Here is a 22,543-nt window from a genome sequence, read left to right on the forward strand (position 1 = left end):
AGGTAGAAGATGGTGAGGCCTGAATTCAATTACTGACTGGGCTCCTGCCCATCCCTTAGGGCACCTTTGTGCAAAGTAGTAAAACGTGTCCCTGGACATGGCTTGGCATGGTTTGGCCTTCTTAGCTGGTGCCTTTGTGCAGTGCATGGCCTAAACCAGCACAGTTGGTGGCCCTGGGCAGCGAGAAAGGAAAATAGAGTTGTGTGTTTGATTATACATAGTGGGGAGGGAGGAGGACTCTAAAACTTGAGAAATCACCTGGGATGCAGTGCTCCCTAGTTGTGATTCAGTTTTCTCCTTACTTTGTTGCAGGTTGAGGAAGAGCAGAACACACACGAGGGAATACTACCTTGGAAACTAAACCACTCAGAACATCGACATCCGATTTTTGACCCAGAAACAAACCTTTCTTTTACTAAGTTATTAAATATTTTTATGAAAAAAATGAAGTCTTTAAGAATAAGGGAAAAGACTGAGATACAACTTTCATAAAAATATAATGAGTTTTGGATCACAAAGGGTAGATGGTACTAGGCTCCAAAATTACATTATTGCCAGTTATGAGAGACAGAGATGCAGAGAGACAGAAAGAACATTACCTTTGGACCCTGGTCACCTCGTTGGCCCTTTGGTCCTCGGAGTCCTGGACCACCCTGGCAAACAGATGTTAACTATTAGCACAAAGACAAGTCTTAAAGCAGCATATTTCATCCATTTTCCTCAATAATATGGATTATGTAATTTCTTATTTTGAATAAAGGCCAGCTCATTGTGTAATGGTATATGTTCATTATGATCCTTTACTGAAAACCTGCCAGACTCCCCTCTTCCTGCTGATGATCTCATACTTTGAGAAAGCTTTCAATGCCAAATCCTTTCAAATTAAAAAAACTTACAGTATTTGGGACTTCAGTGTGTAAGACTACTGCTATTAATGGATGCAAATAATAAAATTAAAGTACACTGCAAAATAATAAAGTACACTGCTAATCTAAAATTGCGTGTGTCTTATACCACAACTTTGAGATTCTTCAATTAAATTATAAAAGATATATATATACCATATATTATTATATAATATAAAAATAGTAACAATTTAATTTTATTTACACCGTAAAAGGCTAATTAGTGTTACTGAAACTTCAGTTATTTGAATTTCCCTACTATTTTTGCCCCATTAATGTATCATCTGCATAATTACTTAATAGCATTTTCTTTATCTAGATATATATGTACATACATATGTACATATGTAAGTATGTGTATATGTATTCTTTGTGAACACAGTCTTTGTATATATGTGCATAAATACATATGTCCATTTATACTCTATTTTTCAACTGACTCACTATTTCACTTAAATCTGATCTTAAAAGCAAACATTATAGTTCTAAAGTTAAGGGGAAAACGTATTACTTATTAAGAATAGAAGGTAACCTTAAAAATATACAATAAATAATGCTATTAAATTTAGCTAGATTTTGATCCTATTGAAGTCTGCGAGCCATGGACTTGCTCTGTTAAAAAGGGAGGTGAGTAAGAATACAGAATATCTCTTTCACCTGAGCAGAAGGGTTACAAGCTCATTAAAAATAGAATAACTTTCTCAGTGTGTGATTCTAATTCATTTCCTGCTACGTATGCGACTACCAGAAAACGTTTTGTTACCATCAGTGGAATGCTTACAGCACGTGGGGAAAGAATGATCAGGAGACCTTTCAAGGTTTCTTCCAACTTGTTTTCACCACTTAAATTCACTCCCCTCCCCAATAACACCAGGTTGCTTATTTTCCAGACTTTTAAAATACAATTATAAAATTGCATTTTATGTGTACATGTATCTATAGAGAATATTGCCTATAGTATTTTTGTGCTATTACATGATGTATTAGAATTTACATACATGATATCACACTTTTTACATATTTCTCATATTTTACTTACATATTTTAACTTCATGTATTTTGGAGATTTTTCCCATGACATAACATATGATTTAGCTCATTCTGAATGAGTTGCATAGTTATCCAAACCTTGGATTATATAATTGTTTGTCTAACCATTCTTCTTTATGGGAAATGTAGGGGTTTTTTTGCACATTTTTTTTTTTGCTGTTTAAACAGTTCTATAATTAACATCTTTATACATCCCTTAAATATAAACCTCAATATTTAAGAACAAATGTTAATATTTAGTATATCAACAAGTAGAATTATAAATGAAATGTGCAGATCAGCAGATATATTTTCCAGCTGTGCTCCAAAAGAGCTGTGCTACTTAATTCATCGACCAAGAGTTTAAGAGAGTTCCTGCTTCTCTAAACCTTAGTCACCACTTGATACTGAAGGGGAGTGGGATTTGGTACTTCACAGTATGCCTCTCTGGCATAAGGATTATTTTAGTCTGATTACTTAAGAAACTCAGGAGAAACCCTGAAAACCAAAAACCTAGTAAAAGTTTGATAAGAGACATTTACATTTATGCATTTACATTTATAAGGGAAATTTCCATTTCTCTTTTTTTACCAGGAAGGAAGGGATGCCTCTAAATCTCTAGAAACTTACTTATGAAGAAAGCAGAGACTTGGGTCTGCACATCAGCCTCACCCTCATTTGCTATGCCATTCCTGGTAATAATCCCCACCCCCAACACCTTTTTGTCTCTTTAGCTGAAGAAGACATTGAAAGTGATGGCTTCAGCTACCCTGGGGGGCTCCTCAGCTTTCCTGGGTATCTCCCATGTATTCAAGAGATACATGTCTTATTAAACTCTTGACTGTTTTTCTCCTGTTCGTCTGTCTTTTTATAACAGGGGTATCTTAGCCAAGAACCCAGAAGGGTAGAGGGAAAATTATTTTTCTCCTCCTATAATATTGTCAAACTTTACATTTTGACCAAACTAAGGTAAAAATAATATTTTACTCTTATTTGAATTTTCACTTCCCTTGAAACTACTATCACAGAACATCTTTTCATAACATTTGTCCATTTGCATTTTATCTCAGTGCGACTCCCTATTTATATTCTTTACCTATTATATATACTCTAATGGGCTGAGTGTCTTCTTCTTTTTATTGTGCAGAAATTCTTCACATATTTGGATACCACACCTTTCACTGTTATGAGATGCAAATCTTTTTCCTCAGAGTGGCAGACTGTTGATTGGCTACCAAAGAATCTTTCCTGACTCCCTTCTCCATTTTATTTCTCCTACTCTAAGGGCTAAAGAAGATAGATTTGCTTGCCCAGCCCCCTTTCTGCACCCAAGAATGGGCACATTAAACACTTTGGGCCAATTTGATGAAGAGGCCACAGGCCTATCGAAAGGAAACTGGGGAGCTGGGACAAGCTTGGTCCTTGATGAATTTGTTGAGCAGCCACATTTGCCTTGGGATCATCCACCTCTACAGCTTTTGCTGTGAGAACAATAAATGTCTCAATGTCCCAATGGTTTACACCACTGTGTCAGTCATATTGTATGTTCCTTGCAGCAAGCCCAATGCACCCCAATTAATATACCATTCTGGCACCACTCTTCTTGTCTGCGCATTTTCAATGATTGGTTTTTAACTACAGGTTTTGTCCCAGTGACTCATGGATATTCACACCAAAGGCACCACGTCTAAAAGCCTAGAACCTTTTTATATTTCTTTTCTTTTTTTAAAAATTTTTTAATGTTTGTTTATTTTTTGAGAGAGAGAGAGAGAGAGAGCACAAGCAGGGGAGGGGCAGAGAGAGAGGGAGACACAGAATCCGAAGCAGGCTCCAGGCTCTGACCTGTCAGCACAGAGCCTGACGTGGGGGTCGAACCCACAAACCATAAGATCATGACCTGAGCTGAAGTCTGGCGCTTAATCAACTGAGCCCCCTGGCGCCCCAAACCTTTTTATATTTCGAACTTACTTTGTACCTTATCCCTAACCTTCATCACTGAGCACATAAGAATTCAACATATTTTTTTGGATGTTAACTTCTACCCTTTTAATAAAAAAGGGTTATTAGTCTAGGCCAAGGAAATGTGGTTCTTTCACCCATGCCTTCTTGTAGCTCTCTTATAGCTTTCTTGGCACAAAACACCATTGTGGAAATTCTTGAATGAGAAAATAATCACAACTATGTTAAATCATTAGATGGGGCTTATTGCATATTGTTTGGGATACTATCTCTTGAATAGTTTATATTATAAGTTATATTATAAACTATAAAAGTATAGTTTATTATACTTTAAACATTCAAATATTTCAATAGTTTTTCTCCTAATTTACATCTTTCTCTCCAAGTCAGAACTCAACTCTTCCCTTTTGCTTCTCTGCTGCTTTTTTCTCATTACAAAGTTTGACTCTAAGTCATATGTAAATATTTTATAACTTGTTCCAGCAGTATCACAGATGAAAAAAATGTGAAAACCCTGCAGCTAAAAAAGCTTATTAATGCTGCTTAAAATAAAATAAACATTATTATAATTAAGAACTGAATGCATAAGCACTAGGAATGAAGAAGAAACAAACAAACAAACAAAAACAGAGAAGCAGACATGTGCACCGAGATCGCCCTGGGGGAGCATGGGGAAAATGGTTCAGGTTTGCTGCAAAGTTTGTATTTTAAAGCTCACACAAAGCACGGAAATGTGAACTAGGGCCTATGATAAGTGGGGGCAGGGTGGAAAATTAAATGTTCTTTAAAGCTGAGGAACTTGTAAGGCTGCACTGTGAATCAGCTAGGAAAAAACCCCAAAAAGCTAGCAGGTGGATGACCAAGATGTTGTTTCCAATTTAGCTATGGGAGGAGTAAGAAACATTTCTACTAAAGAATATTACACAGAAGCCGATTCTCATACAATCTAGAGAAAGAATTCATATTGCCTGTCAGGATCTAACAAAACTCCAATATACACACCCCACCCAAAAAAAATTCACAAAATACATGTGAAAACAAGATAACATGAATAACATCAGCAGAAAAAAAATGGCAGAATCAGAACCACATACAATGCAGATATTGAAATGATCAGATTAAAAAAATAAACTGTATTTAAAATACTGAAAGAAAAAAATAGTTTTGATGTGTTACAAAAGAAGAAATACTACAGAAATGCCCACAAGGTTTGAAGAAAACATGAATAGACATTTTTCCAAAGAAGACATACAGACGGCTGAAAGACACATGAAAAGATGCTCAACATCACTCATCATCATGGAAATACAAATCAAAACCACAATGAGATACCACCTCACACCTGTCAGAATGGCTAAAATTAACAACTCAGAAAACAACAGATGTTGGCAGGAGGCAGAGAAAGGGGAACCCTCTTACATTGTTAGTGGGAACACAAACTGGTGCAGCCATTCTGGAAAACAGTATGGAGGTTCCTCAAAAAGTTAAAAATAGAACTACTCTACAACCCAGCAATTGCACTACTAGGTATTTACCCAAAGGATACAAAAATAAAGATTCAAAGGAGTACATGCACCACAATGTTTATAGCAGCATTATAACAATAGCCAAACTATAGAAAGAGCCCAAGCGTCCATCAACTGATGAATAAAGATAATTAATACACACACACACACACACACACACACACACAATAGAATATTGCTCAGTCATGAAAAAATGAAATCTTGCCATTTGCAACAATGCTGATAGAGTTAAAGTGTATTATGCTAAGTGAAATAAGTGAGCCAGAAAAGAACAAATACCGTATGATTTCACTCAAATGTGGAATTTAGGAAACAAAACAGATGACCATATGGGACAAGGGGAAAAAGAGGGAAGCAAACCATAAGAGACTCTTAACAATAAAGAACAAACTGGGAATTGATGGAGGGAGGTGGGTGGGGGATGGGCTAAATTGGTGATGAGTGGTAAGGAAGGCACTTGTTGTGATGAGCCCTGGGTGTTATATGTAAGTAATGAATCACTAAATTATACTCCTGAAACAAACAAACAACAACCAAAAAGAAATGCCCAGAAGTTTTGAAAAGGAACCAAACAGAACTTCTAGATATGCTAAATATTACCATCAAGATCAGAAATACAATGGATAGGTTAAATAGCATATGACACATAGCTAAACATAGAGTACACCAGAAAGTAAATTTGAAGAAACTACACAGAATGAATCCTGGAAACACAAGGAGAAATAAGTAAAAAAGGTTAAGAGACATGACAGTAAAATGAAAAGTTACAATGTACTTCTAATTGAGTTTCAGAAAAACATAATAGAGATGACAGGAGAGAGGCAATCTTCAAAGAGATAACGACTAAGAAAACTCCAAATTTAATGAGAACACTGGTATTCAAGCCATGAAGTCATAAATTTTCCAAAATGGCAGAATAATAATATGAAAACCCCACACCAAACATCCTGTGGTGAAACTTCAGATCACTAAAGACAAAGGGATCTTGAAACCAAGATCTTCCTGTTTATTAGTTTGGAAAGTTGTCTGACTGCTTTAATTGAGGTCAATATTAAAAATTTTGAGCAAGACAGGAGGCTTATTATTCTCTTATATTAACATCTGAGCTGATAATGGTTCAGTATAGTAGAGAAGCCTTACCGTGTAAGACAATGTGGAAGCTTTGTTGCTTTCCTTTTATTGCTATGCTCTGTTCCAGGACACTGCTTACCAAAGTGAACTCCCTACCACAAGTTCCCACAGTAGTCTGTTGAGAAAGGTAAGCATGGATAAGGAGGGCCCTTCATTTTCATTTAAGAACAATGTCTAGGGTGATTACATACACCTTTCCTCTCACTACCAGCACTTAGTCATAAGGTCATATCTACTTGAATAGATGCTAGGAAATCAAGTCACTAGCTGAATGGCCATGTACTTAGCTAAAACTCAGGGAATTCTACTATGAAAAAGAAGCCATGGCAATGAATACGGTGTGTGGGGGGGGTGCAATTAACAATCTCTGTAACGACCAGCAAAACTATCTTTTGATAATATGGGGAATAAAAACATTTTAAGATGAACAAAAAATGAAAATTTACTATCAATAGTCTCTCATTAAAGGAATACCCAAGGGGTGTCTTCCAGGAGAAATAAAAATGATACCAGAAGATATTGTAAGCCAAAAAATAGCAAATATGGAGCAAGTCTTACCACATATTAATTTATAACAAATAATAATAAAATGTCTAATTTGTGATGTTAAAAAAGTACTAAAATACCAGATAGCAACAGCACATAAATTATAAAAAGGATGATCCAAGAGAAAAAAATTCCAAGAATATTGTGTTGGTTGAAATAAGGGTATAAATTATGGTTCATTTTGGACTTTGTCACATTAAATATGTTTGTTAAAATCTCTTGGTTTACTACTGAAAAAACAGCTACAGAGAGAATAATTTCTGAATTAGTGGAGGGGAGAAAAGAATGAGAATAATAACAGAAAGTCAAAAAGTAGATAAAACTTCAACAAACCAAGAAATCCACACATATATCATGTGGGACAAATAGCAAAAATTGCAGTGATAGATGGATATAGGAATATTTGCCCCAAGAGGTTAATGATCAAAAACAATAGAATGGACTAAACTCTAAAAAGAAAGATTGCAAAACCAGATTGAAAACAAAATCTAACCATATGCTATTTAAAGAGAACACATCTCAAACATAAAGACATGGAAAGGCTGAAACTAAGAGGCTGGAGAAAATACCTACCAGGAAAATAAGTCAAGCAAGAAATGTTGATATAGCAAGTTGTTCTCAGTTTTTTGCACACTGTAACACAAACTCAAGATATACAATGCAGAATTACAAACAAAATTTGACAGGACGCTGAAGTAGAAGACTTTAAACACTTATGTCACTAATTGAAAGATAAAAAAATAATGCAGACAAAGGAGATTCTAACAACACAATTTACAATTTGATTTACTGGGCATTTATACTTAGAATTCTGAACTCCACAATTAGAACACACACGTTCTTCTAGAGCATGCATGGAACATCTGTAAAACCTGACCAAGACCACAAGGCAATGTCAAAGAATCAACAAATGTCAAAAAATTGGTACTATATAGACTATCTCCCATGATAAGGTACAATAAAATTAATCCACCAAGAAAACAGTAAAAAGTGCACATACAATTGGAAATTTAAAAAGGCACTTTTAAGTAAATCATGGCTAAAAGAGGAATAAAAAAAAGACATAAAGGATGATAGCTCACAGAAATCTTAAGTTTCACTACACTGTAATTAAAATGTACAGACAATAAAAAGTCCCATAAACAACAAGAAAGCCATAGACCGTGAAAAGATATTTGCAAACCATTTCATTAATAAAGATTAGTGTCCAGAATACATAAAATCTCTTAGATACTAATGAGCAAAAAACCTGCATGACAAAACCAAGAAAAAAGTTTATAAACAGGTATTTATATAGAAAGAAATCTGGGGCACCTGGGTGGTTCAGTCAGTTGAGCATCCAACTCTTGATTTTGACTCATGTCATGATCTCACAGTTCATGGGATTGAGCCCCACGTCTGGCTCTGCACTGAGTATGGAGCCTCCTTGGGACTCTCCCTTTCTCTTGGCCCCTCCCCTGCTGGCTCTCTCTCTCTCTCTCTCACAAATAAACAAACAAACAAACATTAAAAAAAAAAAAAAAAGGAATCCAAATGGCTCAGACACAAATGAACAACTGCCCCATGTCACTAGCAGAGAGGGAAAGTCTTATTTCAAATAACAGCCACACAGGGTTTTACAGTCATCAGATAAGCAAAAGTTCTCGTGTTTGGCAACAACAGACAGTGCTGGTGAGATGCTTGAAAGCCAGAACTCTTCTAGATTTTGTGGGAAAATATATTGGGACAACCACCCTGAAAGGCAATTAGCGGCTTCTTCATGAAGCTGAAGGTACACCATCCCTATTCTCCAGCAAATCTGATTCTAAGTGTTATTGTAAGAGCACTCGACTTATGTTTGCAGAGACACACAAAGGATGCTCAGTAAGCAAATACTCCACAGTAGTGGGTCAATAAACTGTACTTTATATAATGGAACAATGTGCATTACCCTTGATAAAGTTCAAAGACATGATTTTGGGTTAAAAAAACAAGCTACACAGTTGAAAATAAATCTGTGTTTCTAATTCCAAGATTAAACTAAAGATCACTCCTTATATTTAAGTTTTATTTTAAGTTTATGTGTTTATTTTGAGAGAGAGAGAGAATGAGTGGGGGAGAGGCAGAGAGAGACAAGGGAAGAGGATCTGACAGCACAGAGCCCAATGCGGGGTTCAAACTCATGAACCTTGAGATCATGACCTGAGCTGAAGACAGATGCTTATCCAACTGAGCCACCCAGGCCCCTCATTTGATTTAAATTTTGTAATACACAGAATACTTACATATACTTTTTCTCATGTATTCCTCATAACATCACAGAAGGGTGTTATTTGACATATGAGGAAATGGAGATTCACTGTGGTTCAAAGATTTGCCTGTCCTTTTCTTAAAAGTTTATTTATTTACTTTGAGGTGGGGAGGAAGGACAGAGAGAGAGAGAGGGAGAGAGAGAGAATCCAGACACCAGGCTTGAACACACAACTGTGAGATCATGACCTGAGCTGAAACCAAGAGTCAGACACTTAACCGACTGAGTCCCCCAGGTGCCCCAAGATTTGCCCAGTTTTATGATTTAAACTTAATGCTTTTACCATCACTCCATATTTGCTTCTTTGGGATAAAGAGTCTCCTGTTCCAAAAAAAAAGGAGGGGGGGGATTTGGGTTCCACATCTGCACTTGAAAGAATGTTCTCTGTGCCAAAGGTAAAGGAGAAACTGCTGGGATATATTTCAGATACATTCAGTAGGTTCTCTTCCTTTTTGTTCAGTTCAGGAAATGTGGTGCACAGATGAAGGAAAACCATGGTGGTGGGGCCACACTGGAGTGAACCTTCACGCTGTGAGCCAGTGGTCAGTCTGCGTGATCTCCTGCACGCATCTTGGTGGGGCCGCCTCCTCTGGCAGGCCAGTGTGCAAGGGCTGCTCGGGCATCAGAACATTCCTCCTGCAAGGTCTGGATTTCTTTATTTGCTTGTGATTCTTCTCCCTGCTTCCTTTGTCTTTCTGCCTTGATCCATTAGCTACTTCCTAGCCACAGACCAACTATATCATATTCACCTCAAGGAAACACTGATAACCCCAGTTTAGGCGATTAGACATAAAATGAGCACTTAAACACATTAAATGGAAAAATTCATCATGGCAAATCCGAAGACCCACATAGTGCAATTACATACATTTTATGTTTTACAAAGATGTTTTCTTTGTCTCCCTCCTTCCTTCCTCCTCCTCGCCCCTCACCCTCACCCTGGCCAATCTCCTTCTCTCTCCTTTTTTTTTTTTCTTCTTTAAAAAAATTTTTTTTTATGTTTTATATTTGAGAGAGAGACAGAGTGCAAGTGGGGGAGGGGTAGAGAGACAGGGAGACACAGAATCTGAAGCAGGCTCCAGGCCATCTGAAGTGTCAGCACAAAGCCCGACGTGGGGCTCAAACTCACAAACCGTGAGATCATGACTTGAGCCGAAGTCAGACATTTAACCGACTAAGCCACCCACGTGCCCCCCTCTCTCTCCTTTTTTGCAGGAAGTTCCCATCAGTGGTGGGGAACTTCATGTTCAGATAGGGTAATTTTCCTGCTGAATTTTCCTCATGGATCAATTGTAATACAGAATGGGCAAAGGGAGGGTATGCAAATCTTAAAGTTACAAGTAGAAGGCCAGTCTTTGAAACATTCACACTGAAAATGAACCACAGGAGTTTAAAGGGGAGATTTTGAAATACATAACCATTTGAGAGATAAGTATGCTATAGAGGTTAAAGAGGGTCATCTGTAGGAGTCATGGAGACCTGGATTTGAAGAAAAGATGTGTTCTTTAGGCAAGTTACTTAACATCTCTGTGCTTCAGTTTGCTCACAGAATTAAGTATATGTTTATTAGCACAGTGGCAAACACATATTAGACACACAACAGATAATAGCTATAAATATTGCTAAAGAACATTTAAGTCTAAATTAGGCAAGACTTACTGGTGGGCCTGCTGGTCCCAGAGTCCCTGTATTGACTTCAGAACAGGAGCAGGAATGTGGTAGCTCCGGGCAGGTCTCCTCATCCCTCTGAGAGGAAAAAAAAAAAAAAAAACCAAACCATAACTGTTAACAAGACAATACAATGGCTTTATGGATCAAGGAATACACTTTGATTTAAGACACTTAAAAAAAAACTTTTAAGTGAACATTGGTGTGGAAAGGCAAAGAATATTCTCTCCTGCTCACAAAATATTTTCCTTAAAGAAAAATGAATGAGTGTCTAGTGAGTCACTGATCATCACCCTTACCAAAGGATGTTGATAAAATGAGCTTGGAGGTGAAGAAAAATGAAATGCAGGCGAAGAAAGAAAGGCAGAAGTGGGTGCAGAAAAAATTCCTCATTACTATTTCCTTCAGTTTGAGTAGGAGTACTCTATGAACTACAGGTCTTGAAAATTTTCTTTTTTCTATTTCAAAGGATATTTTTTCCTTTCAAAAGGATAAAAAAAAATGTGTTGGAATAGTCACTCGGAACTGTGTCTACACTAAAACACACAAAACAAAGTAAAAACAGTGCTTAAATGTATTGTCAATTCCCCACAGCAACTTTAATTACGACTCACATTCTGTGGTTGAAATTAGGAAACATCATAGCATCAATCTAAAGCTTTGGGACAGGGGCTCATTTTGCTTCTCTAGCACAGTTTTGTTGCCACATGACATTAAAGATAGATTATGAATGTCCGGTTGAACAACTCTGGATGAGTTACCAGGCTATGAAGACAGAGTACCTGCTAACAGCTATCGAAAACTTTGTGAATATCTCATTTGAAGCACCAGCCAAAAATGAAGTCTGCACTGGGATAAGACACGACAGAACTTCATAGGGTTCACCAGTCCCATTGGATAGAGAGAAAATAAACATCATTATTTAAGACTGGGGAAAAATAAAGCTGGAACTGAATAGAACACAGATGATAATTAAGTTGAAAATAATCTCAGTATCTAAAATGTTCACAACAGAAACCCAAAAAAGTTTGAGCAGGGGATCTATATATACTGTATATACTTTTCTCTAAATGTTGGACAATAGTCAAAGCTTTCAGCTCATTACAGGAAACCCCCCTGCTACCACATCCGGCCTGACATGTGGGCAGCTAGAGTGAAATACAAACTTAAGTATCCAGAAAGAGCCCCCTAACAAGGCTGATACCAGGCCTCTTGTGACCAGAGGCCATAATGGTTTTGCCACTGCTGCTGAATATACATGCCTTCCTACTATGGAACTGGCCTATCTTCAGTGATAGAAATGAAAAGAAAAGCTCTCATCAGGCCTGAGTCCTTCCTAGGAAAAGTGGTGATTGCATTTGGCTAGAGACAGCATAGGATTCTGAGTGTTTCTGCTTCCAATTTCCAATCCATCTGTGCTTAAGCATAATATCACGGTGTCTCTCATTTAATTCTTCACCAGAGTTTACTTGGAAATTAATTTTGATGAAGAAAGAGAAAGTTAGAGTTAACCCTTTAATTTTTTTAAATGTTTATTTATTTTTTAAGAGAGAGACAGAGTGTAAGGAGGAGAGGGGCAGATAGAGAGGGAGACACAGAATCCAAAGCAGGTTCCAGGCTCTGAGCTGTCAGCCCAGAGCCGGACACAAGGCTCAAACCCATGAACTGCGAGATCATGACCTGAGCCAAAGTCTGATGCTCAACCAACTGAGCCACACAGGCACCCCATCAGTTAACTCTTGAACAACATGTGTTTGAACTGCACTGGTCCACTTACCTGTGGATTGGTTTTTCAATAAATACAGTGCAATGCTGTAAATATATTTTCTCTTCCTTGTGATTGTCTTAATAACATCTTTTCTCTAGCTTACTTTACTGTAAGAATATGGTACATAATGCATATAACATACAAAATATGTGTTAATCAACTGTTTCTGTTATCAGTAAGACTAGTAGTAGTTAAGTTTTGGGTAAGTCCAAGGTCATATGCAGACGTTTTCCTGAGTGGGGAGGAGAGCTGATGACTCCAACCCCCACACTGTTCAAGGCCAACTGTATTTCCTTCTCAAACATAGTCACCATGAATGTAATGCTTGCAACAGAGGATGTGATCTGGAGGAAGTAGTTAAAAAAGCAAATCTCTAGACTTCATGAAGGTTACTCCATGCACGTTCTCCAAGTTTAATTATTAAGACATGACTATTACCCAACCACTACAGGGTCATCCATTTCGGCTCGCTGTCTTCAAGGATCCTAAAATATGAATCTGGTTTTATACATAGAGGTATAACCCCATGAACCACACTTGCTATTAATAATGTGAAAAATATTTGATTTTCTAGTAGCATCGCATATGTCGAACAGATTATGACTACGATTTCAGAACTGTGTGTCAAGATTCTCTGGGGCACCTTAGCAAACTCACAGGGTCATGGTGAATGTTTTTAAAACTCAAGAGAAATAGCAATATTCGGCACCCATAGGACTTCATATGAACAACTAGCTCAAGGTAGTTCACAGTCTTAACATTAGATACTGAAATACTCTGTTTGATGACGTCAGATACTTGCAAATCTGGAGTTTTGGCAGTTGCTATGATGGAAAGCAAGTACCATGGGAAACATCAATGTAAAAAAAGAAGTGAGGGTGGCGACATCCAATCAGATTCTAACATATGAAAAATCATGCATTCTTGATAGGCACGTGCACCCCATTAGTAAGTAATGTGGTTTTTTAAGAATAAAATAAAAATACCATTTTTTGCTTTCAATTCATGTGTTTTTTTTTAATGCGGCTACTGAGTTTAGAGAATCAATGTTTAAGATTTTTGGAGCTAATTCCTTCATATAGAGATTTGTTAGGCATTTCTTTTGGCTTAGGGGTGCCATGAACAAAAATGATTGCAACACTAAAGGTTTCGTGAACCAGGAAATTTGAGAACCTCTGGACTATGTGTAAATTGCACGCCTGGATCTGGGCAGTCCCCATCATGTAAGTCAGTATATCCTGCCGATGTCAGACACACCTCCTTCTCAATCTCTTCGGCTTTTCATTGTGATCATCACAATGAATTATCTTGTTATGAATGTTATGAAATCACATTTAACTTTCAGAGAAAATTAAATATAATTTTAGAACTTTTCAATAAAGAACAGGCCTACTAATAAAAGAAGAATTCTTACCAGGCCTGGAAGTTCACAGCATTTGTCTTTATTGGCCCATGATGTGGAACAAATAATATCAAACATCTGTAACTGGAACTGCAATTTAAAATGAAATTGTCATTTAATTAAAAGTAGACACACTGTGTCTAGAATTATGATTTCATATTCTGCATCACATAATACAACACTGACATGTTTGTAACGTAACATTACAGTAAATAAATAAGAAAGTCATTCCAAAATATAAAACTAACTTTGTTCCTCAAGCACACAGTGACTTAAGATTTCATGTATAATTAATCCATCAAAAATTCCCTTATTTATCACAACTTCACCTCTCAATTCTGCCCAAAGAAGCTTAGTACCTCAGTTAAAAGTCGGCCAGTACTGTCATGGTTACAACCAGTGTCTCTGTAATCCTACAACATTCCACATGTTTCTTTCACAGCATATCACCCACCATACAGTATGATTATTTATATTAGCTCCTCCTTAGACTGTGAGCTCTTCAAGGAACAGAGAACCACTAATTCATCTTTGTGTCCCCCCATCATAATATGTGATATGTAGTAGGTATTCACAAAGCCTTGTCAAATGAATTCTGACTTCAATCACTTATGCATACGTTCAACAGATTTTTCTTTAGTGTATAATGCAAACCAGATACTACATCAACCTTTAGAATATGAAAATGAACAAAATCAAAATCTTGCCCTCAAAGATCTTACTGGGGTGACAGGTAGGCACAGGAATACTGTATACAACATTGTAAATGTCATGACAAATTCACAAATGGAATTGTGAGAATCCGTGCTGTCTATTTTTATGTAAGCCATTGATCATGCCATAAATATTTAGTCTTGTTCTACTCATGTATGTTGGTGAAACTCAGTGTTCATTTTGAAATATACAGAAATATCACTATAACATTATTGAGGGCTAACATTAGCTTCATGACCTAATCATTTCTAATATATTTCTTCCCATATTATTTTCAAGTATTAGAAGTGTCACCAATTACAGAGCTGGGAGAAGGGTGAAATCTTTTCATTTTACATCTACAACCTTCCTTGAGGGAGTGGTGTTTTCAGCAAGTTCTAGAAACTCTTTTGGTGCCTTATTTACTCCCAAGGAATACTACTTGTCTCTGTCAGGGGTCCTCTGGATGAGAATGACAATGCCCGAGAAGACAGTACTCCTGAAATAGGTTGTTAACAATGCATACAGCATCGCAGAAGAGCCTGCTCTGACAGTACAGAAAATAAAATCAGGCTTTCTTTTGTAATATGAAAGAACTGTGCTTTGCTATAAATATCCTTTCCCAAGAGTTTTGAAAGATTAATAAAATAAAGCTTAAATATTGAAAGCACATTCATGAATCAAAGCATCACAGGGTTTTTGTTTGTTTGTTTCTATATACAACTGTTGAGTTGTTTGAAGAAATATGTGCATGGCTCACTGCTTATTTTTCTCCATATTAAAAAAAATTCCCAATGGGTATGATATCTGAGTCTGTGGAGGGCGACCATACAGCAAAATACTGATCATTTAAAAATTAGGCTTTTCAAATTATGGAAAGAGCCTAAATGTCCATCAACTGATGAATGGATAAAGAAATTGTGGTTCATATACACAATGGAATACTACTTGGCAATGAGAAAGAATGAAATATGGCCTTTTGTAGCAACGTGGATGGAACTGGAGAGTGTTATGCTAAGTGAAATAAGTCATACAGAGAAAGACAGATACCATATGTTTTCACTCTTATGTGGTTCCTGAGAAACTTAACAGAAGACCGTGGGGGAGGGGATGGAAAAAAAACAGTTAAGAGAGGGAGGGAGCCAAACCATAAGAGACTCTTAAAAACTGAGAATAAACTGAGGGTTGATGGGGGTTGGGAGGGAAGGGATGGTGGGTGATGGACATTGAGGAGGGCACCTGTTGGGATGAGCACTGGGTGTTGTATGGAAACCAATTTGACAATAAATTTCACATTTAAAAAAATTAGGCTTTTAAGATTTTCAAACCAAGAAAAAATAAGTTTTTAAAATTAAAACATTTTTAAGGAACACGGATGCTGATTTTTATGATTAATAGCAACAAAGAGATTTCAAGGACCATAGACATTAGGAGGCTATGGAGCTAAACTGCCTGGGTGTAGTCCTTGAATCACTCACAAAGTCATTTTGAATGATGATGTAATGTGTTCAAGTCTCAAGTTCCCTCATCTGTAAAGTTAATGTAATAATAGTAGCTCTTTAATTATAGCTAGACATTAGTGTAATAATAATAATAGCTATAACAATAAAGTGAGTTCCCACCAGCAGTGCAGCCACTTTGGAAAATGATATGGAGGTTCCTCAAAAAATTAAAAATAGAGCTACCTTATGATTCAGCAATTGCACTGCTAGATATTTATTCAAAGAATACAAAAATTCTGATTTGAAGGGGCACATGCACCCCATTGTTTATAGCAGTACTATCAACAATAGCCAAATTATGGAAAGAGCCCAAATTTCCATTGACTAATGAATGGATAAAGTAGATGTGGTGTATAATAAACAATGGAATATTACTCGGAGATCAAAAGAATGAAATCTTGCCATTTGCAACAACGTGGATGGATCTAGAGTGTATTATGCTAAGCAAAATAAGTCAGTCAGAGAAAGACAAATATCTTAGGATTTCACTCATAAGTGAAATTTAAGAAACAAAACAGATGAACATAAGGGAAGGGAAGCAAAAATAATATAAAACAGAGAGGGAGATAAACCATAAGAGACTCTTAAAGACAGAGAACAAACTGGGGTTGCTGGAGGGGTGGTGGGTGGGGGGATTGGCTAAATGGATGATGGGTATTGAAGAGGGCACTTGTTGGGATGAGCACTGGGTGTTATATGTAAGTGACGAATTACTAAATTCTATTCTTGAAATCATCATTACACTGTACGTTCACTAACTTAGATTTAAATAAAATTGAAAAAAAAACAATAACATGAGTTAATGTAGTGAAATATTTATAACAGTGCCTAGAATACAGTCATTATAAATAATACATATTATTTTAATGAAGCATGTACAGCCCTTTCATAACTGAATTATTTAAGGTTTAGGAGTCTATAATACAAAGGCCAAAAGAATGGAATCAAAATGAAAGTGGTATTATCAAGGACAGAAATACAACAGTAGTCTGTTTCCACATTAATCATATCTGTTTAACACTTTGGTTGAGAAAAATCTAAGCATATAATGACAATAGCAGTGGACATTTGCTGACAACCTACTATGTGCCAGGCACTATCCTAAGGAATTTGCATGTATCTTTTAATCCTCAGCTCACCACTGTGAGGTATAATAGCAATGCCAACCCCATTCTGCTGATCAGGACCTGGGAAGAAAGAGCCTAAGAAACGTAAGCACGAGCTGAAAGCAGAGTTCTGGTTGGGATTTGAACAGCACATTTCATTTTCTTGTGCTTCATTTTGCAGTGAAAGGATCTTTGGTCTCATGTTTAAAATGCAGACACCCCAGCCTAACTTTACAATGCTATTTGTCTGGGGCATTTATTAAATGGACCCCATTATGACAGTATTAGATTCAGTTCAGTCTGTTAGTCATTCATCCATTAAGAAATTCCCCATTTCTGAATAGAGCCCACAGTGTAAAAGCTTTTTAGTGAATGGAAAGATGTAAGTAAAAGAAAGAAGGGTCACGAACCCCAGTAAGGACCAGGCTTTCTTGATGTTTTTCAAATAAACATTCACTACCTAATCACCTTTAACAGGATGATGTCTACAAACAAAGCTTTGGCTAACCTTCTGTCCCATTGAGCTACTGGGATCCTTAGGAGTTTATTTTATTTATTCAAGGGGTTGAATGCCTACTAAGTGCTGAATGAAGCCAATACTATCATTTGTGGAATGCTGTGGGCTTTTTCTTTTTCAAGTTTGATGAAGTCAGCAGCCTTTTTTTGTGAGTACAACAAATTTATTCATAATTGTTTTGTATTTGTAATTGCTTGGATTCCTCAGCCTTTGTTTAGGGGCTTCTTTTCCAAGGCACATTTCTGAAGATTGATTAAAAAAAACCCTCTGAATTTTATTCCAAAACAATGACATACATATTTGTAGAAATTGTGTAGGGAACAGTACAGACATAGTATGTCAAAAGATCTTATATTTGAGTGCCTGAAAATACAAGACAATGTGGTTCAAAATCAATCATACTTTAAGCAACTAACTAAGCAAGAGTCAGCCTCTTTTTGCTTTTGTAACTAACTGAACATTATAAAAAATATATGTGTGAAAAAAGAGAGAAAAGAGACAGGGGTGCATAAGCTCCTACTTTCATTTGTTATAATACCTTCCAGGGGAACGCTTAGTCAATTACAAATGCTCTTTTTTCATTATTGGACATTTTGGTCTGGGTGTAACACAAAAGGCAAGTCATTTGGGGTCAAAAGTTAACATGAAAATGAGAATAAAATATTTCTCATCGGTTGAGTCATTGTGATGTGAATGGGAATGAAAATGTAGCCTGGCTCAACTTTCCACTGATAACCAGATTTTATCCTCTGATTTTTCTCCAGCATTGCATAACTAAGCTTATAACTTGAAGTCAAGCTGTACCTGAAATTATACAAATACTTAGAGAAATTTACACTGCACAGGAATACTAGGGAAAGAGCAACTGAGGACCTCAGTCATCTTCTGCTTTAAGCTGGTGTTTAACTTTTACAGACTCCATCTCAAAGCTAAGATTTATTAAGCACTGACCCCTTCTCAGCTATTGAGCATGGTTGTCTTACTTGGTCTCAGTCAATTTATTGAATGTAAGGGAAACCATAATGGCACTAATTAAATGAGGAGATGAAAATTAATAGCTGTTGTACCTATTGGTTGTAATTAAAATGTTTAGGTGTAGGCATCCCTTTGGGAGGACATCTTGACTGCATTTACTTTCAGGGTCAGAATTTAAATAATGATGAGCCTTTGAATATGTTGGTGAACAGACAGGGCATAGGCACAGACCAGACCCCCTCCTATGCTTTAAATTCTATAAGAATCAGTCTGACCCAGTGGTAGAGAACTTACCAAGGCAGGCAGGTAATCTTGGGCAAGTCACATACAGTCTCATATCTTGCTTTCCTCACTTTTTGAAAGGGGATCCCTCTCTAACTTCTTGAAGTCTCAGTTTCTGAATCTATAAAGTGGGGATAATATAAGGATCTCTTCCTACAGTTTTTGGAGGATTAAACAAGATAATCTCAGAAAAGCACACACTGCCTGGTCCATAGTAGGCATGCAATAAATATGAGCTACTATTAGTTTAAGAATTAAAATACATAATTCATATGAAAATATGATCATTTTCTTGTAATTTAAAAACACTTGTTTCGGGGTGCCTGGGTGGCTCAGTTAGTTAAGTGTCCATCTTTGGCTCAGGTCGTGATCTCACGGTGAGTTCAAGTGCTGCATCAGGCTCTGTGCTGACAGCTCAGAGCCTGGAGCCTGCTTCGGATTCTGTGTCTCCCTCTCTGTCTGCCCCTCCCCCACTCACACTCGGTCTCTCTCTCTCTCTCTCTTTCAAAAATAAATACACATTAAAAAAATTAAAACACTTGTTTCTATACCATCATTGACTAGTCTACTGTTGATTCGCACATAAAAGCTTTAACTCAATAAATTATGTTATAAAAAAACTCCATAACATAACTGGTACTCGTGCTTATTTATATAGCAGAGGACTAAAGAAATGTCAATTGGATAGTTATATGTGTTAGATTTGGAAAGGGGGCAAGAAAGGCACAAAGAACATGATCACATGCCAGGAAGCTGAAAATATTTCTAGGATCATCTGGCAGCATTATAATTTTATCAGGTATCAAAAAAGATAGAAGAAACTTCTTAGGAGAGAGAACAGAAAGGAGAAGCACAGTTGTTAGGTTTCTTCCCACATGTGTTTTGACAGCTTAGTTAAGCCAGCTTCTTAGCTTAGTCCCACTAGGAAATATAAAATCTCACATTACTGAACACAAGCTGTTTTTATTACGAATGTGAGCAATTTTAATACAGTAGTTACTGTATCCCTAAATCCACTCATCTCTCTTCCACTCAACTTTGGTTTAAGAAGAATCTATTTTCTTTAAAGACCGAATATTATAGTTTTCCCATCATCTGGCATTTTTTGAATCGCTGCTGAATTTGCTAGCGAATGCTGGCCTATAAACTACTCATCTCTCTTATATGACAATTACTCCACCTGGAATAATCCAATACTTGCACATTACATGTTCCCTTTTGCTGAGTACTGGGGTACAGATATCTATCAAAATTATGTTAGTAATTTGTGACTTCTAAGTTGAAAGCTGCATACTGAAACCTCTTTTTGCTTTGCACTGAAACAATGAAGTAATCACCCAAAAGAACAAGTGAGTTTCCGATCACATTCTTGAGATCTAATCTAATATTATCCATTTCAACGTAATCAAATTCTTTAATAAGTGGGCACACTGAAAATCTATTTAGTGATCCTTTGTAGACTTCCAGATTCTAACAAAAGCCACAACTTTTTCCTTGGGAGCCTTACAAAGAACTCTTTAATTATTGACTTCCATAAATTCCCCTTTGTCTGCTACTGGCTGGAAGTTACCACAGAGGGTGCTCTGTTTAATTGCTTTTCTTTCGTGCCCAAAAGTAAAGATTTATTGCCCGTAGATTTAAAACCTACAGGCACGTTTGCTTTCAGAAATAAATTCTTTGATATATAATTGGTCATATACTTGGAGTACAATTATTACAGAGAGCTTAATTTGAAATGTAATTATTGTAATTATAATTATAAAACTGCAATTGTAAAATACAAATTAGAAGAAGGTAGGATATATATATATAACTGGACTACCATCAATGCCACATATGGAATACAATATATACGAAACAACATTTTAAGAAAAGACACGATAAAATTCAAATAGATGACATTCTACTTAATGTCTATCAAGTATGTCTTGAGAGCTTACTCCTTTGATCCGAATTTATTAGATACTGTGATGTGGGGTAGAAGGTGGTAGTTGTAAATGAAGACCATGGCATGGTCTCTCTTTTAAGGGATTTATACTCTGGCTAGAGGGGCAAAATGTATATAAATAGAAGTGCAAGAACATAATAGATGGCTACAAATAATTGAGTGTTAAACAAGCACTAGAGGTTTAGAAAAGGTAGTGGAGGAGGTAATATTGACACTAATAATAACTACCGCTCTTCATTGAATGGCACTATGTGTCAGGGATTTTATATGCATTATTTCTAAAATGAAAAAAAAAATAATAGTACTAAGTGACTTGGGTCCAGAATCTCAAACAGCTAGCATTATTTCTCTTTCTTAAATTGCAGTCTATTCGTTCACCCATCCAAGCATCTATCTATAGACATCCATTTATCCCCACAAGATATCCTTAGTTTGCTAATTATGGAGACTTATAAATTCTGGAGTGTGCTATCAAAAGGTATCTTCTATGAAGCAGAAGATGGTGTGTTTCTTAATCAGTATGAAATACAAAACATTAAGAGTTGATAATTCCTCAATATAATGTAAACATTCTTGTTTTTATGGTAAAAAAACCTGTATTTAGATTTAGCCAGCTGGACTCAGTTTAGATGTTCCCAATTTTGTTGGCAACATTGAAAGCATTATAATCAGGAGTCATTCAAACATATGCCTTCTTCTCTCCATTGGACCTGATCAGGGTGTCGACTTTGGCCAAGACAATGCCATATAGCTTCTTCAGTCTGTTTGATCTGGTGCTTGTTGGCCTTGATTTCCACAATGAACACAAGGGTGTTGTTGACTTTTATTTTCTTGATAGCTGACTTGGTGGTCAGGGGGAACTTGATGATGGCATATTGGTCAAGCCTGTTTCTCCTGGGGGCACTCTTTTGAGGATATTTGGGCTGCCTTTGGAGACAATGTCTTGGACCCTCAGAAGGTTAGGAAGTGCGTGTGTATGTGTGTGTATGTGTTTGTGGATGCCTTTCAGCACTGCTTTCTTGGCCCTCAAAGTCTTTGTTTTGACTTCGGCTTTGGGAGGAGCACAGGGCTTCCTTCTTCACTTTGGGCACTATCCTTGCAAAAGGTTATAATGTAAACGTACTTTTTAAAAATTTATTTACTTAAATTCAAGTTAGTTAACATACAGTGTAGTAATGGTTTCAAGAGTAGAACCCAGTGATTCATCACTTACATATGACACCCAGTGCTCATCCCAACACTCCTTACTGCCCATCAATATGGAGGTTCCTCAAAAATTAAAAATAGAATTACCCT

The 22,543-nt window shown here is 36.6% G+C and overlaps 1 protein-coding gene across 5 annotated transcripts in view; it reads right to left on the reverse strand.

Annotated features, from left to right (window-relative positions):
* COL14A1 (collagen type XIV alpha 1 chain) overlaps positions 1 to 22,543 on the reverse strand; it is a 211,034-nt gene that overhangs the window by 56,084 nt on the left and 132,407 nt on the right. For all 5 annotated transcript variants that reach the window (XM_049632956.1, XM_049632953.1, XM_049632952.1 and 2 more), the window contains exons 35-37: positions 14,237 to 14,314; positions 11,046 to 11,132; positions 600 to 653 (exon numbers count right to left, since the gene is read on the reverse strand). In XM_049632956.1, the coding sequence (XP_049488913.1) occupies positions 600 to 653; positions 11,046 to 11,132; positions 14,237 to 14,314 (219 nt within the window). The remainder of the gene's footprint in view (positions 1 to 599; positions 654 to 11,045; positions 11,133 to 14,236; positions 14,315 to 22,543) is intronic.

Source organism: Panthera uncia, chromosome F2 (assembly GCF_023721935.1).
Source record: "Panthera uncia isolate 11264 chromosome F2, Puncia_PCG_1.0, whole genome shotgun sequence".
Lineage (NCBI taxonomy): Eukaryota > Metazoa > Chordata > Mammalia > Carnivora > Felidae > Panthera > Panthera uncia.